The sequence below is a fragment of the Atractosteus spatula genome, chromosome 2, assembly GCF_055471065.1.
Source record: "Atractosteus spatula isolate fAtrSpa1 chromosome 2, fAtrSpa1.hap1, whole genome shotgun sequence".
Taxonomy (NCBI): Eukaryota; Metazoa; Chordata; class Actinopteri; order Semionotiformes; family Lepisosteidae; genus Atractosteus; species Atractosteus spatula.
Window position 1 is genome coordinate 42,522,880 of NC_142707.1, and position 19,415 is coordinate 42,542,294.

Below are 19,415 nucleotides of genomic sequence, written 5' to 3' on the forward strand. Positions count from 1 at the left end.
ATTTATTATATGAAAGCCAAGACAGTGAGGGCATGTCAAGAATCCTGCTGGGTAACCTCTCACTCTATCAATATTAAATGTGAGTATTTTGAAAAATAGAGTAGCAGTTCATCACAGCAAGGACTTTGGTTTAATCATTTTTTTGTAATTGTCAGGATTAAACAAGTCAATGACCCTTTTAATGTCAATGAATGCATTTGGATCTTTTAGTTGACATAACCTGCTTGGGCTTCATTTAAAAGATAATTTATAGACATTTCACATCTGCAGCAGAGTCCATAATGTTACATTGCTTATCTCCAAAAGACAAAGCAGGTGTTCTTCTTTTTGCAAATCAAATATTGTTTCAAGTTTTGATCTTTATCTTCTTTTGTGTTTTTTAAGAGCGGAAGAGATCTTCTATTGATGCCTTAATTATAATTTTTTCTTTTCTAGTGTTTGCACTTCATATAAAGCAGATAAGGTTTTCCAACTAGCTACAGTAAGAAGGAGCACCCTGCTGCTTCCACTGATGTGAATTAGGATGAGCATTGGGGTGTGCGTTTTTTGCCACTTTGTAGCTTCAGCAGTTCAGCAGGAACAGTTTATACCTATTGATCTGAAAAGACCAAAATAGCACTTCCAAAGAACAGAGATTGCTAAGAGTTTGCCTTGATAGCTACTGTGATAGAAGATAATTGGTGTGTACTGCACTTTAGCATGACCTTCAGACTATTAAAACAAATATTTTGAAATTTTGGTTGTGTTTTGTGTAATTACAAAGCGAAACGTTGAACAGATCTCTAAGATTTGAAGCAAATCTCTAGTCTAAGGTCAAGGATGTAAATTCACATAATGTAAAAGAGTAGGTAAGATGAATTTAACATCTATTTAATGTTAATATATGACTGAATTAAATGTTAATAGAGATTTTTAGTCTCTATTGATACGCCAAGTATCGAGGCCACACAAACAGCTTAGCATGGATACTTTGACATGATCATTGTTGACTTGGAGATTAAATCAGATATACAAGGGAAAAATACTAGTATTCTAAGTATGTCTTTGGAGAGTCATGTCAGAATTATTATAAGAGTATCCTTTTTTAACCTGTAATATTGCCCGTATACAGACCTTTCAGTCCCAATCAGATTGTAAGAAACAGGTGCATGCCAGTTTTTCTCTAGATTAGCCTACACTGTAATGCACTGTTTGCTGTTGCATCTAAGCACATTATAAACAGACTTTACTATCTTCAAAACTCATCTACTAAAATCTTTAGCAAGTCCATGTCTCCCATATATATGTCCCCTATTCTTGACTTCCTGCATTGGTTCTCAGTGTTGTATTTCATTGACATCAAACCCCTTCTTCTAAACTACAAAACACTCAACAATCAGGGCCATCAGTGCTTTGCTGAGTTATACACTCTATCGTGACAGCTCAGCTCTTTAAATTCTGGTTTGCTGCATGTCCCAATGACAACACCTTAGACTGTACAAGCCTCCCATCTCTCACTTTCAATAAAGAAATGCTGTTTTTTGCTTATGAAACGTTGATTTTTTAAATTCACTGTATAGTACTTTGAGATGTCTTGAAATGAAACATGCTATATAAAATGTTATTGAATACAGTACATTTATCAGGAGCGAAATGTGGCCTATTTTCTGTAAAGCATTTTTCTACAATAAAACTTTAAAAGATCTGAAAGAAACTAAAGAAGGTACATATCACAGTTATTGGTGAATAAATCCACCATTTTCCATTTTGACCTGGATTTCTTTGAACTTTCAAAAATTAAACATCTCATATTATTCAAACCTGAACACATTAAGTGTACTAGTGGCTTATATAGGTCACAAGGCCTGAGACAGTATTCTAGGTGATATTTGGTGTGTCAGAACAATGTTGGATTATGTTCAAACCAGCTTTTCTCCTCCCCTTAACTAGGTGAACAAACCCAGTTTAACACACTGTAATATTCCACACTGATAAAAGTTATTTTAAACTTGAACTTGTCTGCTTTACTTTGCATTCAACCACTTTACATTTAAGTTATAATTTAACTATTTTAAGCGTATGTGTATTTGCACCTTTCACTTACATATGATGGAGAAGTTCAGTTTTGTGATTGAAGGTCTTAAACAATTCCAATTAAATGGTGGGATTAATCATCGTTGGAACTATTATTTATTTCACTTGCCATTAGGCTCCAATATACACTTAAATAACAAAAATGCAAGCCAAACACGGAACATGGCTTGGAACGTCTCCTATGACGTTGAAGTGGTTGTAAAGTGGTGCTATGTACTGTATAAAAAAATTGCATTGATTATCTGTCTTGTTCTAATTTAAACTGACAGTGAAAAATATGTATGTATGTTGTTACCTTTAGTAGGTTCAGAGTTTGTTCTGATAGTGCTGTTATAGAAGTGTGTGAGACCTTCACGTACCACAGGTAATAACTTTGAAAATACAATATACCTTCTTATTGTGGAGTATAGTCTGACAGCTCAGTGCTCATTTTGGTTAGCACTATCAGTAATAATAGTTGATGATTGGAAAATTGCACGCTTACAGGTATGATCACATTTCACTTCAGAAAATTCTAATGGAACTCAATAAAGTTGGCTATTTAATAATATGAAGTAATTTATGAGGACATTATAAGTATCTCACCCACTTCTTAATGACTATATCACACTCAGAGTAGTCAGTGTTAATTTGAAAAAGGTGTATTCATTATTTGGAAAGCTGTGATTTTTAAATAAATGATTTATTATGACAGATAGTCAATATAGACATCACATCATGATGTATTTTTAATGTCTTCCTTAAAGTGCATTTGCCAACTTATGAAATCTTTATCAGTTTTTTTTTTGCCATCATGTCCCTACATCAGTATCATAAGTGACTAAAAATAGTGTTCTCTTTCTAAAACCCTGCAAATTTAGTTTTTTTAGACAAAGATGATGTGAAATAACGCCTGACACATTTTGTAATGAGTGAAAACTAATTACTATCTGTTATTGATTAGATATCTCTTTAAGTAATCTGTATTCTTCAAAGAAGCCTTTTTATTTGGAAAAAGGGTCATTAGGAATGTGCGAACTAACTGAAAATCTGTGGACACTTATTTCGAACTCAGCAATGAGTAGAGAATAGTGACAACAATATATTCTAAGTGTTAGCTTAAAAAACTAATGGTATATATGATATAACCAAGAACAGGAGGCACTTTTTTACCCATAAAGTAATGGATGTACTGTATGAAACCAGCTACCCAGCTATGTTGTTGAAGCCGATCATGGCTTCATTCAAGAAACGTCTGGGTGAGATCCTTGGATCAGTTCACTACTGACTAGATAGCCTCCTTTTATTTCAAACTTTCTTATGTCCTTAGTTAAAATCTATATCTATATGTACTTAAACTGTACAGGATTAGGGTATTAGTGTGTTTCTCAGGTGTTCAGAAATGTTGTATTTAAAAATAAAGTCACCCTGAATTGCAAGAGGTGCAAAGAGGAGGATTTTTAAAAAATGTATAAAACGGTGGGTCCTGCCCTTTTTCAAAAGGAGGACCACATTTATATTTGGATTTCTCTTACTCCTCAGATGGAAATACTAAATTTACTATGTTGCTTTCCGGCTCAAACACAAAATCATGTTATTTTGGTATTTTAGGCTACCATTCTGCATCTTTCAGTGGGAAGATTAAGACAGTAAAAAGCACAGTTAGCCCTTTTCAAAATGCATTAGATAGAGTTGTACAGTATATTGTCGCCTAAAAGATTCAGGTAGAATGGGAGAAAAGACAGACCATGTACTGTATATATCTTGTAAATATATAGCAATTAAAGCTATTTATTTTGTTAACGATACAGCTAGTATTCAGTCTTGTAAAAAATCATAAAAAACTTTACCGAATTTGAGAAGTTAGTGTCAGACCACCTGAAATTTATTCAAGGGATTGGGGAAAAATGGTTTGAAACAAGCTTTGCATTTGTTGAGGGTTTAAAATGTGATGAGAATCATTGAGGCAACATGTTTTAACTATGAAATACAAAATTACTTTTTTAAAATATAATTAATTGCATTGTTTCCCAGCAATAGAATTGTTGTTCCATTTCACAATTCAATGGAATTGTTCCTGTTCCATTTCATAATTCAATCGAATTGTTCCTGTTCCATTTCACTCTCTACTGGCTTAAGAGAAGGTGATAAATGCCATGCATTGAACATTGTAGTCTTTGGAAGATGGACATTTTCATTTAGCTGCCATAAAGCAAAGTGTAAACTGCTAAAATTAGCCATCGGCTGGCATTGCAGCTATGCCTATCGGGCATTCCTTCCTCTTCTGGATTTGGCTCAGAGCCTCTTAATCTGTAAGATAGAAGAAAAGCATGTTATTGGCTATAATGAAAATGTTCCTTGCTAGAGGCTGTGTGGCTGTGTGTCTGAGAGAATGAGATTGTCACCAACAACTCTCAAAATAGTAGATGATGGGTGTATTTAAGAACACTGAGAAACAGAAGAAACATAGTTTTAATATCAGTTGCCTAAAGCGTATCAGGGTGTGGGATAAATCAAAACTCAGACTCACCTGTCAGTCAGATATTCCAAACACAGTTCTTGAAGACAGGAGTTTAACGACCTGATATACAGAATTTTTATTTTACCTTCAGAGACTTGCATAGAATTTCCTATTGGCAGATCTAAGTTTTCATTTCATGTGAGACCAGTGTGATTGTTAATTACTTATTTGCTTTAGCTCTTGGAAATGTTTTTTTCATATTTAAATGCAAGCTTCAGTCTTCATAAAAATACTTCGTCTAATTAAACCGAGTGAGAAAAAATTCAAAACATTCCATATGTTTATTAAATCATGTACATATTGAAATATTTATCAGAGCAGTATTTGTAACAATGATTTACAACCTTTAAATATGTTGTATATTTAGGTGTTCTACCCCAGCAAAGATGGAACTCAGATACCCATGTTTATTGTCCATAAGAAGGGAATTAATATGGATAGTTCTCATCCAGCACTCCTTTATGGATATGGAGGATTCAATATATCCATTACTCCCAGTTACAGGTAAGAACTGTTTTTCTGTCCACATAGCTACTTTGCAGGAAAGAAGCTATTAGATGATTATTAATTTCTTCATTTCCTTTTAAAATTAATTAATATATGATTAATATTGTTATTCATTTTAATTATAGTAAAGTTTTTTTTTAAATCAAGGTCAAATTAAATGTGCTATTATTGTAAATGACGTGAAGTAACAATTTAATTTGGAGCACACTAAAACATCCCATAAACTTTCCTAATAATAGAGAAAAATCTGTGCTATTCTTGAGAAAAAAAAACATTATAATAATTCTGTCCGTTTGTCCTACATTTGTCCTCCAGCTGTTCATGGTAATGTAGTTTGCTCGGCAGTCCTGAAAAAACAATGTCACCTTTACTGTTAGGAAATCCTAGAGGGAAACCTTTCAGAATGGGACAGAGAAATATAGCATATTTTAACTCACAAGTCTCAGAGGAATCAGGAAGCAAGGATTCTACAACTGCCTTTCATGATACCATTTTGTGTTCGGATAAAAATATGCATCAGTATTTTAGAATGATTGTACGTTATCCCTGTAATTCAAGCATAGTTCATTGTTATAGTATAAAATGCTGAGAATTGTGAAATTGTTTTGCATTATTAATTCTCATAGTATTACATATTACTAATCATTTAAAGAGTGAAATGCCTTTTGGACATTGTTTTCAATAATAGTCTGAAAACATTTTGTCTGTTTCCCTGCCTAAGCATGAATTCTGTACATTAACATTAATATTGTACTTGTTTAAATATATTTCAAATAAAATTATGGCTACTTTTTAAGTTTAGGAACTGAAACTAATTTATCAAACCATGTCACATTTACCACCTTTTTTCATTCTGAATGTGATGCTACCTTTAATCAGTTCATCTTTCTTATTGCTTTTCTGTTATCTTAAAGGAATTGAGAGACAGGATTTAAAATGTTCTGTGCTCTTTTTGTTTTTGTTGAAGTATTTATTTTTCATCACATACAGTATCAGTGGATGAGTGCTGATCTCATTTAATGTCCTGCAAGTTGGTTATAATGCTGGAGGAAAATGAAATATACATTTCACAGACAATTATCATATACTGGTTCTCTGTCTTTTGTAAAGTAAAACTTTTCAGCATTATTACTTTAAGTATATTTATATGTCTGTGACTATGTAAAAGATCAAATTCCTCTCCCTGGGTTACTCAAGACTGCTTACATAAATTCAACTTTAGGTATTTGCTGTCGTGTCTTGGAAGCACCCATGATATTTTTATTTACTGATGAGTACAGTGTAGGGTAAAGAAATCCAAAGTATTTATAAATTAAAAGGTCATTCTCTCTTATTTACTAAAACTAAACAGCAAATAAAGCAAACTTAAAAATATAATTATTGTAATTATAGGGATTTGAAATGTTTTTTTTCAGTTCATGGTTATTATTTTTTTCTTCCCTATATAAAGAGGAGACATTTCCTTTTATTTTTCTCTTTGCCTCATGGACTGCTAGCTGCTGGTACATTCTCTCACTCTTGCTCTCTACCCACCTTCGAGATTAGCATATATACCTGTTAACCGTTAAAAGAAAATAAACCTTGTTGAGCTTGTAGTTTTGCTCTTGTGACGTGAATAAAAACTTGACGTGAAACCTCTATGTAACTCGTGGAGTGGGTGGAAAATAAACATATCTGCTTTTGTTATCGTTTTTCTTCCCTTGTCTTAATAACATGGTTTTATGTTGTTAAGTGTACCTACATTTCAAATATACCACCAGATTGATTTGAAATAGTGTGTTTTCTGTTCATTTCAGTGTTTCGAGGCTTATCTTTGTGAGACACCTGGGCGGGGTCTTAGCGATTGCTAATATCAGAGGAGGTGGAGAATATGGAGAAACCTGGCACAAAGGTAATTTGCCATTTTCGTGTTTTGCCATTAGTAATTTAAAAAAAGTTTATTAAAAGTAGGAATACCTCAGCTTGAAGCATTAGTTTTTTACCCTATCATCAAAGGTGATAAGTCTCTGTGAGGCTGTGAGATAGCTTTGTGAGAAAGCCACCATCTTGGCTCAATGCTCAGACCATCTATTGTGGCTTTAAACCAAGATGGCTACCTGTTAATTGGGAATCCCTCCAGAATGAGGCACAGCTGGTCTGAATGAGTAATTGACACTCAGAGGGAGTGAGATTCCATGTAAAGGAAAAGAGCTGTCAAGATCTGCATGGAATTAGCCACTCTTCTTAATTAAGAAGACCAACCAGTGGGTAAATGCAGTTTGGGTTTGTTTACCGAGAGGCATTCCTGCTCACACAAGATCAGCTGCAAAAGTCAGTGTTAAAGTAAATAGTGACTAGTGAAGAATGTGATTTTGGCAGCACAGACTTCAGGTTGAATAGTCCGGTGACTGGGTGGATAGGGATTAGTGAATGATAGAAAGATGGGCTGGAAGAAGAGTAGTGTTAGCTAAGGTAAGACCAGCATAGAAGAACAGGACAGGCCTCAAGATACATGAAAAAACTAAGGAGGCATGCTGGCAGTGTTAGGATGGCTGAGGAGGGACATGGGCAGCATTTGTCAAAGTGTCATTCACAAAAATGTAATAAGTATCCTAGAAGGACATATAAACAGGATCTCATTAGACATGTAACAACCACAAGTAAGTTTGTATTCATAAAGGTTAGTGCAATCAAAGTTATTTGCAGAGGTACAGTACATGCCTCTAAGTTACATGAGTGTATATTTAGCACAGCTTCAATTAGCACGTGAATGAAGCCATTCAAAATACATGGTAAAACCCCATACTGTGGCGCAGACGGCCGTGGTATGTGATTCACTTGCCGAAGATGATCGACAGGCAGTACTTGTGGTGCATTAGATGTTAGGGAAACAATTGCTTCATTTAATCTACCTACTGTGCATGTTTAAATACGCTTAATATGGAATATTAATATGGAATTTTACAACTAAATGGAAATTTTTGTAGCTGAGCATAAAAATAAACAGGAGCATAACACCTCTGAACATCATATCATCATAAACGATATTAATTTAGGAATGTAAATATATTATACATACTGTATATGGCTGGTAGTGGTAGCTTAAATAAAAGGTACACAACAGTATTCCACTTTCTTCCTAACCGCAGTAACTGACTGAATTAAAGACTGATGCATAAAATGTTTCTTTTGGAAAAGGTGACGTGCCTGTTCTGACTATATTAAGTTTATATACTTTGTAAAAAGCTATAATGTTTTAACCTTTTCTATGAATACTTTTTATTTCAGTAGATTAAATGTGTACTTTTTAGAATCTGCTTAATAGGAAATATAATATGGAATATTATAAAGAAATTAATAATATTAATTTAAGGATCTAAATATAACATTTATATACCTGGTAGTATTACTGTAGTCCACTTTCTTTGTAAATGTTTTATTTTTTCTTTGAATCATTCACTCATGATTCCTTTCGAAACATTTTAAGCTGTTATGTTTCTAAGTGGCCAAATAAACACAAAATATAGATTTTCTCAATTCGAATGTAAACCTGAACATCGCGTTCACAACAAGCTATAATAATGGACGATTTTTATATATTCGGCTATGTAATAAACAAAGTAATTCTCTGAACGGGCTTTTAACTGCCTGGGTGCAGCGCGCTATATTACAGTCCACTGTCCATTACCACTATAAGGACAATAAAAGTTTTGTTTTATATAATGTATCCAAAACATCCACTTGTGATATTTTAGCTGCTTGCAGTAGTTACACTTTTCCATACTAATATTAACTTTAAGTTCAAGTGGTATTAAATCAGTAAAATATTTTCACAACAGCAAGTGGTGTACTTACTACGTATTCTTAGAAATGATAAAACATTATAACTTTTAATGGAATACAGTATATAAACTATATAGTGTTAGAACAAGCACGTTAAAACCATAACGCACTGTAAGTCACCAAGTTAAAGACTTTGATGCATAAAATATTTATGAAGAAGGTGGAATACTATTGTGTACTTTTTATATTTAGCTACCACTCACATCTACTGTGTGTACATTAGGTATGTATTACGTTATACTACTGTTTTTATTTTCAACTACCAAAATTTAAATTAGGTTCTATATTTTCTATAATATTTAAATATATTTGCATACATGTAGTCTATTCAGCACATTTGCATGAAGATGACTTCCAGCCCCTTGGATTTGTATATGCACACACATGCAAGCTTTGAGGTACTGTACCTCATTTTTGTTCTGTGAATTTGATATTTCACTATGGACCCCTTATCTATGATTTGTACTAACAATCAAATATTTTGTGAATGAGACCTTCTGAGCTTTTCATTTTTTGCATGGCTAGCAAATGTTACTATTACAAAGGATGAATTATGTTTTTACCAGCAAAATCAAAACCACACCCCAGACTATCTGTCAGCAGACACAAGACAGTGTGGTTCGCAACTAGATACAATGGCATAAAGCAAATGAATATTTTTTCATAGGAATATTTATCTGACAGTTCAGTTTAGAGAAGCACCAATATATCAATTCTCCAGGAAAATTCAATCGCAAAAGCTAAAATTTGCCAAAAATACATAAAAACCTTTGTCCCCTACTTTGGGAAAGAAGATAATGAGTAAAGTTTATCTAATAAAAATAGCTGTGGTTCAGCAAATTCTGACCATTCAGAGACTTAGGGAGGTCCTGAGCATTCATCCCTATTGCCATTTTTCTGGGGTTTTTTTTCTTTTTTCTGTCAGTGAAATTAAAAGCTCATATAGCCTTTTTGTTAATCTTCTATAAATACACACCATAAGTGTACAAAAAATGCAAAAATACACATAAATAGGCTCTCTAGCACTGCTACAAGTCAAAACAATAGAAAAAGCAACAACAAATGATTTATTCATTTAATTATTTTTGTATTTATTTCACATTCTTGGAAGGCATAGAAAAATCATTCCAGGGTTTATCTTCATAAAAATTCATGCAGTTTTTTTTAGATTTGTTCAATTACTTTCAAGTTGTTATCCAAGCAGTAGACAGAAGACATGGAAAGATGGATATGTGACAGGACTTGACTTTTGAAGAAGGGCAATGCAATGCTTTTGTTGTTGTTTTCTGTTTTTGTTCTGGATATTTTTAATGGGAGTATCGAGTAAGACATAAATAATCTGAAGGTTGGGACAGGATTTCCAAGATGCCCTTTAGTTGAAGACCCTAGCCAAGCCTGTTCTGTGTCTACTTTCCAAGATAATTCAAGATATTTAAGGGTACATTCCAGGAGGACATTGACCTAGGGGGAGGGGGATTGACCTTTGGGGAAGGGTGTGCAACAAATATTTATTAATAATGACAATGACACAATAAACAACACACAATATAAACATACCACATACTGTATAAGTTACTCTATTTAAACACAAGGTGCCTCAGAAGCCTACTTCTTGACCAACCAAAAATAAACACAATTATCCGAGCATAACAAGCGAAAAAGAGGCAAACCTCAAGCCTTATAAACCAAACAGAAAACAACCTACAGTTAAATCTGTCAATATGGGTGCTACTAAATGAATTGGAACCTACTGTATTTCCCTGTTCTTAAAATGCATCTACTACCCAGCAGAGACCATTTTTAACCTAGCAAAACTCTATACAGGAAATCAGAGCTTCCTAAAAAAACAGAATGGCTAGCTTTTTTAACAAAGTTCAGGTACTTAACTCGAATCTGGTCTTAAAGGCTTATTAGAACAAGGACCTACTGTCTGGCACTGTTTCTTGTCACTCCTTGGGTCTTTATCTCCTTTTTCTTCCTCTCCTTCCTCTATCCTTAATCTTGTGTCCCTGGACTGTTGCTGGCAATTAATGTTGATGGATTTACCAAGAACTTAAATTAACCAAGGTAAACCAGATGATTCCTTTGCTCAATGCGTCTCAGATTCAGTACAACTCAGTGCACATTTCTTGCTTTGAAGCTCCCAGGAACTGCAAATGTTGACCACCCCCCATCTAGCTGTTACAGTCTCTCACATAATTGTTAGCGATTTGCTTTTTAAAAACAATTCTCTTAGAACACATAGATCACTTTAAAAGTAATAATTATGGTTTAATGAAAGATTTACAGTTATAAATGAATCACTGAAGACCAGAGCCTTCACTCACTTGTTTCACACTCAATAGCTTAGCATCTTATCAAAATATTAAGAGAAGGAATCTCATCAGTAATTTAATCAGTTGCTAATGGAAATGTAACTTTAACATTGGATTAGGATGAAAGAAAGGGAGTTGAAAGAACTTCAGTCAAAAATGTGAACAAATGCCAAGGACATATGAGCAGTGAAATTATTAAAAAATAAAGACATAGAGTTGATTTGCTGAAAATACTTTTAAAGAATTCGGCTGAAAATTAGTCTTCCCATGATAAATCAGGAACTTAGATGACATTCAAGATAAAATGCGAATCATTCATTTCTGATGGGGTGCTCGCTCTGTGAAGATCCTGTACTGTTGCTACTGCCATGCTTTTGACAACTATAATGTCACATTTTATTTGTAAATCTTACATTAAAAATATACTGTGAGGCTCTGGTTCCAGTACTCTTTTGTTGCATTTACAATGCCTCTTAGTTTGTAATAAAATAGTATACCAGTCTACTTCTATCTTTTACTGAAATTGAGGAATGAAAAATAGAGTATAAATCAGAGTAGATTAAATGTACTATGCTCATCAGTTTAGCTCATGATAAACCCTAAAACCCTTGGTCAGTGTCGCTGTCGGACACCTTCATTATTGTCCAAAACCACGGAAAAAGATTCATTGTCTTCCACACCCACACCCATAAGAATAATCTTTTCATTTTTGTGTCTCTTCCACCATGAAGCATAATATCTTTCCAGTTTCCCTCTCTGACAGTAATAATTGTGTTGATTGCAACTTGCCCACATCTCAACACAGAACATTTGCAGTGTAGAAGTAGGTGTCCTGCAGCACATTATTCTAATATCACAGTTAATTTTAGTTTTGGTGCTGTAAATGTTTTTTTATTTACTCTTGATGAAATACTGTCACCTTAAACACCAGTGCCAACATGGCAAGTGTTTTTTTATTAATATTAACCTGACTTTTATGCAAAATTCTACACATCTAAAAAAACAGCAACTTATTTACAATAAGTGTGTAACAATGTCTAAATGTAATTTTCCTCAAAAGGCTTATTTGCTCAACAAGTGCTCTTCATGCTATTGTATTATGAATGGAGAGTAAAACAATGACAAAACTGAGTTTTGTATGTTGTTACTGTTCTCATTATGCATTGATTGTTGTTACAGGTGGAATGTTGGCACAAAAACAAAACTGTTTTAATGATTTCCAATGTGCTGCTGAATACCTTGTGAAACAGGGCTACACATCTTCTTCCAAGCTGACCATTAATGGAGGCTCCAATGGTGGCCTTTTAGTGGGTATGTTGTTGATTCATGTCATCAAAGCTGTACTGTTTCAATCTAAGTTTGAATCTAAGTTTTGACTTAAGAATTGTTTGAGGAAACAACAATATAAGTTACAGTTATATTATGAAACATGAAGACTAAACCTCTTAACAAAAAGTTTATTTTTTGTGATCATAACTTTTCGTTTAAAAAATAATGAACCATTGTACATCTTGAGATCAGGAATCTAGTCATATTAACACAGTTCTAATGATTGCTGTGAATGTCTCCTCAAAAAACAAAACTTCTGTATTGACAAAATCACACTGCCTTCACAAAGTAAATGCAAAAAACTGAATTCAGTGAAATAAATGATTTTGATACCCTTAGGTGTATAGGCTCAGCGTCCCATATGTTCCTCAGTCATTTGCACAAAAGCAGAAATAGCATAGTTACTGTACTGTATATGCATTGATCTTATGTTAAACCATAATACTTAAACAATAAATACTTTATTTAAAATAAATATACTCAAATAACTTTTATTTTACATATTTTTTACATATGTGTTTTTCTGACATTACTACAATTCTCTTTGTTCTTTTAGCTGCGTGTGTGAATCAGCGACCTGACTTATTTGGCTGTGCTGTTGCTCAGGTTGGAGTTATGGATATGCTGAAGTTTCACAAGTTTACTATAGGTCATGCCTGGACCACTGATTTTGGGTGTTCTGAGATAAAAGAACAGTATGAATGGTTAATCAAGTAAGTTAGCTAAATACAGAAATTTTATTTAATTATATGCCATAAGAGATGTTGAAGAAAATCTGTTGGTAAAATAGTAAAGGATTGCATTTATTTCAGACCTGCAAATACTTTACTGGTAGCTTTGCTATATACTGTACACTGTATTGAACTCTTTCTCAGAATCATTAGATTTAGGTGAAATCTTTCCATTTAGGTGAAATAGGTTTTAAGTATTCTTCACTAAAATTCACTGTAGAATATAATTTTAAAGTAAATAAAATGTCATATAATTTAAGAGTTTATTATAACATTGTTTAAATGGATGGAAACTGTAAAAGTCATTACTGCATGTGCAGTGTTCTTAGGTTTAGTTCTTACTTATAATATAGACTATAAATTAAAGAGTAGATCTAACTACTCTTTTGGATCTAACCATGAGTGAAGAATTTAAAAACTATAACCAATATCATTTTTTTTAATAGGAAGCAGTGTTTAAAAATATTTTTTTAATTCCTGTTCAGAATGTTGATTAATTATTGCACAAATGTACATTTATAGGAAAAATGACTATACGTGACAGGAAAGTGAAATGCTAAATAGTAATTTGTCACTGAAATTCTGTGCTCATTTTTTAAAACTGTGAAAAAAGCAAAACACCCCGAGTTAAAACCATGCTTCTCTTTTTGCAGGTACTCCCCTCTCCATAATATCAAGGTCCCAGAAGAAAATGGAGTGCAGTACCCAGCTGTGCTGTTGCTCACTGCAGATCACGATGACAGAGTGGTGCCACTGCACTCCTTGAAATACATCGCTACCTTGCAGTACATAGCCAGCCAGAATCCCAAACAGACCAATCCCTTGTTCATTCATGTAGATACCAAATCTGGACATGGTGCAGGAAAGCCAACCAGCAAGGTCATACAGGAGGTGGCTGATATGTATGCCTTCATTTCTAGATGCCTTGATATCCCGTGGATTAATAAATAAGAACATCATAGCCCTCTTTTTCTCAAAAGAAGAAGAATTAAGGGCTTTAATAACAGAAGAATGCAAATTAATTGTGGATATTACTTACAATTTGTCACTTGATTTCCTTTCACCATGTGCACCAAATTGTAGCCTGTAGTGGAATATCATATTTGTTTACCTTCTAGTGAAATATTAGTTATATTAAAGGTAGGTTTAATTTATATTATTTTGTTGAAACAATTAGTTACCAAATAAAATAACTTTTTATTGTTCAAGTGTTATGAGCTTGTTAATCATTTAACACTAATAATGTTCAACCTTTTATCAAGGCAGGTCCAGGAAGTATTTAAAATAAAATGTTTCAGACCTGGGTGGGACAGTTTTTGAATAGCTTTTTTGCTATTTCCAACATTACATTTTGTTATTGGTTTCAAATGTGCTAATACAGTAGATTTGGTATCATTGTAGTGTCAATACTTGTACTTTCCCTCATTTGTCATTTTTTGTAAGCCTTTTATCATAAGGCTGCTTCAAAGATGGTAAATATAACAAATTAGACTGTTCTGTTTACTTTTCCTGTTGCATATATGAGAAAGTCTCAGAGAAGGCAATAAGATGGAACTGGTTCATTGTCTCGTGATTCTTTTCAAAGCTCTCAAGAATGTATAGAGCCATTACATTTACAGTCCAACTTTTAAAAAAATGCATCCTGTACATTTAATAGAGTATATCCTGTGTTATCAAAGTGTATAAACTGTAAGTAATATTTAAAAAAACTATCAAAGCCATGAAATAAACTTTTACAGGTTCTCTGTCACAGTTCCACCAGGTCCTATTCATTTCTGTGAGCTAACTGAGTAATTGTAACTGGGCATTCACAGGAGCTCACATTCTGTCAATGCAGTTGCTTCACAAGGACATTTATTCTTAAAAACTATTTAAAGCATGATGTTTAAAAAACAGTATTTTCTTTTTTGTGTGAACCTGCTGTATTGATTCATATCCTTGCAGCCTGGTATTTCTGTAGACTACATTGTGTTTCTACCTCTAGATATAAGCTGTTTGTGTTTACCTCTAAGTAGAGAGAAAATACAGTTCTTGTCAACAATAAATAGCATTTGAACAATTGATGTTGCTTGGTGTTGCACTTTATTTTATAGTTTTAATAACATACTAATGTAAAAGAGTGCATTTCAGCTGCTTAATTACTGGTAGTCAAAGTATTTTTCATTGGTTATTTTGCTTTTCTTTGATAGTGAGGATTCTCTGTATTAAAAATTCCTTTAGTTTGATAGCGCTTTTCTAGACAGTCTACTAAAATCGCAACCGACTGGATGATGCAATGGAGAGGAGAACAGGGTAATAAAACCAATTCATAGTTGGGGATTATAAGTAGGATGGTCATGAAGGATGGTTCCTTTTTTATAGTATAGTGTCCTCATCATTATACTGGGGCATTAGGACCAACAAATGCTCTTGGGTGAGAGCTTTCTACTAGTCCCACTAACACCTCTTCCAGCAGCAACTAGCTTTCCCAGGAGATCTCCCATCCAGGTACTGGACAGGCTTACACCTGATTTGCAGGGTGATATAGCTGCTGGCATAGTCAGTCCATTTATCGTACACCTTGGCATGTTACATTGTTAGTAAGAATGTGAACAACTTCACATGTGTATTCTTAGCATTTATTTAGTCAAATACTGGCTCTAATTCATTTCTCGATTGTTAATCACTAATAAGAATACATTTTAAATAATATAAATTGATGTTTTTTTTCTTTAATTTATTACTGAACATCTATTCTACATTATAAAAAATATAACCCAATTTGTTATTTAGCTGATATAAATCTTGTTATGGTTACACCAAACAGATCATCTGAGGTCTAATAGTGGGGAAATTGGAGGATGTTCTTTGAGGGAGATTTTGAATGGAGAAGAGGTCTGTTTCCATAGCAGGGGTTATACTTTTGTTAGAATTTGAAAGATCAGTGATCCTCCCTGCAGTAAAATTTACCTGCATAAATCAGGATTATTTGCGTTGGATGCTGTTCACATTAAAAATAATAAATGCTGTATCTGACCTTTTCATAACCATACACCCTTTTCCAAAGAAAATATTTCATCTGTACTGCTTTGTTTAATATCCACCCATTTTCTAACCATGTCATCCAATTCAGGGTTGCAGGGGTACCAGAGCCTATCCCAGCATGGAACAGGCACAAGTCCATTGCAGGGCACACACAGATATATACAATCACACCAGGGCCAGCTTTCCCAGAATCTGATTAACCTACCAGTATGTCTTTAGACTGTGGAAGTATAACAGAACACCTGCAGGAAACTCATGTGAACATGGAGACAACACAGAAAGCACTCCAGGAAACCGAGCCCAGGGTCCCAGTGCTGCAAGACAGGAATGGTAACCACTGCATCACCTTGCCAGCCTGCTTTGTTATATATATATATTCTTGGTTAATACAGATATTTGAATTAACATTATAGTATTTCAAATGTGTACTTCTTAGTCTAATGAATGTTTGGGAGATGGAACAAATGAAACATTTGTACTTATGGAATGATAAAAAAACACAGTAGCTGCACTTGATCTGTTTAGTTTAGGAGCAGAAATATAACACTGGCTTCAGCCTGTCTAGTAATGTTACTGGTATGCATGCCCTTAGGATGTTAAATGGTGTTTATTTAAACCTTTTTAATGAAGAAGAATTTTGTAACACTTGGCTTAACCGTTTAGGATGTTGGAATTTCACTGCTGTTCAAATTGTTGAGGGTGTTTGAAAATGTATTAGTTTTTCCAAAAGCAATTTGAAGTGCAAAACCTGTCACAAAAATATCTTGTAGAACTCAGTTATAGATACTCAAATTCATTTTCAACTTAATATTGCATATTGGATTTTAGTTATTCTTTTCTTGACCACATTAGTTATTCTTTCTTGACCCCTCATATTAACCGTTTCGTATTATTTCTCTTAAGATACCAAGAATACTCTTTGAACAGGACTGAAAACATTTTCAAATCACTTTGATGTTTGAGGTAATGTTTGTCAAGATCGTTTGCTGAATTTATCTACTAAAGTGGTCTCTACACTTGCAAATGTTTTACCTGTTTTCATTAATAAAATCAAACAGTTTTAAGTGACATTAATCATGTTACCGTGGCCATTTAAAGTGATATAATGATTGATCTTTTTCTCATTATTCTGGATTATAAATGAACTATCAATGAATTTAAATGGAAAACTGTACTTCTTTACATGAAATACTCCATAGGAAAAATATACATTCAAGATTATTATCACAATGTACTCCATAAGCCTTAAATATCATTGCATACAGTGTGATCTGAATTTTATTTCTAAACAATTTACAAAATATTGCTAGAATACTTATGTCACAATATGTATAGTACATTATGTTTTTAGATCTTAAGAAGTTAGTTTGTTCATAACTGAAACGCAAAACTAAACTAAACAATTAGTTTTCTGGGGTTGTTTTACTCCTGTTGCTGCAACAGACTAAAAATGCTGTCTTTTTAAGAGCATAAAGACATTTTAAACTACCAAGAGACTCGACTAAAGGAAAGAAAAAAATATGGTTATTGTTAATCTCTGAGGGGTGCTTGTTTTTATGTTCTGTCTACCTGATTAAAAGGCATTATAGTAGCCCTGTTTTCCAGTGGTGACTCAGACAAGTAATTAGGTCTAGTTGTTACAAAGTAAAATAAAAACTGGTGAGGTCCCAACTGCTTTTATAGTGTTTGAATGGATAAATAAGTATCGTGTCTTCTATTAGCAGAATATTTTACTTTGAAATAAGAAGCTTCTTCTGAAAAACTAGATACACAGCCCTCAAAACCAAACTATCAGGTCTGAATGCCACACACTTATGCCATACTGTATGTGTAACTCTCAGAAAGCAACAATAAAACACAGTGTGTCAAAAAAGTAAATTCTCTGATAAAAAGGGGAAATGCATGTAGGAACATAACAAATTGAACAAAACCATTTTGAAAAAAAATCACTGTAATGACTGTTCAGATGGTTTATTTTTACACAAATTACAGTAAAATACACAACATGCTTTCTGTAAATGAAGAAAAACACAGTTAACTGCCAAACACAACTACTGTATGAAAGCAAAAAAAAAATGCTGCATTCAGAAACTGTCCTGTCTGTCTTGTGGATTTGGCCACAGGTTTCCATCTACATCACAGTTGATGTTTTCCCTGGCCAAGCAGCAGGGAAAAAAAGTCTCCTAGCATGACAAATCCGTGCTTGGCAAGCACCTATGCGAACATCACCACAGGTCTCTTCCATTGCCTGGAGTAGACTGACTGGCTCATAAGGCTTACGGTCATAAACCTTCCATCACCATGCAGAAAAAAAAATCCTCAATCCGAGAATACGGTGGAAGGAAGACAACCTGGATTTGAGGCTGGTTGGTGAACCATTCCCTGAAAACCACTGCACGGTGGAAGCATACATTGTCCCAAATGACAAAATATATGTAAGTGTTGTCTGGGGCCCTGAGTTGGAGCAATTTGTCATGCAGTGCATCAAGGAATGCCAGCAGATGTGTTGCAGGCTGATGGACAACCCTTTGGTGACTGATTGCAGCACAAAAGGTGACATTCCCACCCCTTTGGCCTGGGACCTCCACCATTGCTCTCTGTCCTGTGATGTTTCTTTTCTGCTGTCGCCTTGTAGGCAGGTTGAATCCTGCCTCATCAACATAGATGAACTTATTTAGGGCACCATTTGCTTCAAGATCCTCTGAAAAAAGACAAATTAAATAGGTATAGTGATGAGGACATTGTGCATTTCTCTTACAGTACTGTATACTGAAACACTACTCCCCTACACCTTTGTGCAAGACAAGTGCACACTACTGTACTACTGCTCACACCTGAAGAAGGCCACGGAATAAACCTATTACTTGTTCCTACTGTATGGAGATTCATAGCTTACCTGCATGTATAAGTAGCGCATTTCTTTCACACGATCACTGTTCCTCTCAAATGGCACACAATATATTTGCTTCATAGACATCCTGTGCCTTCTCGGCACGCGCTCAATGGTGGATATGGATATACTGTACTGTACGGTCTACGTTGAGAAACATTCCATTGTCCTCTTGTATATGGTGTTGGCTCTTTGAGTCTTAAGGCATTATTTGCCAACACCAT

General features: G+C 34.0%; 1 protein-coding gene and 1 pseudogene across 1 annotated transcript in view; one reads left to right on the plus strand and one right to left on the minus strand.

The window, feature by feature from the left end:
- Window positions 1–15,336, plus strand: part of prep (prolyl endopeptidase) — a 55,356-nt gene extending 40,020 nt beyond the window's left edge. Inside the window, exons 11-15 of the mRNA XM_088935308.1 lie at window positions 4,941–5,077; window positions 6,877–6,971; window positions 12,397–12,528; window positions 13,103–13,259; window positions 13,931–15,336. Coding sequence (XP_088791434.1) covers window positions 4,941–5,077; window positions 6,877–6,971; window positions 12,397–12,528; window positions 13,103–13,259; window positions 13,931–14,228 — 819 coding nt within the window. The 3' untranslated portion in view covers window positions 14,229–15,336. The remainder of the gene's footprint in view (window positions 1–4,940; window positions 5,078–6,876; window positions 6,972–12,396; window positions 12,529–13,102; window positions 13,260–13,930) is intronic.
- Window positions 15,337–18,485: 3,149 nt separating this feature from the next.
- Window positions 18,486–19,415, minus strand: LOC148839703 (uncharacterized; annotated as a pseudogene).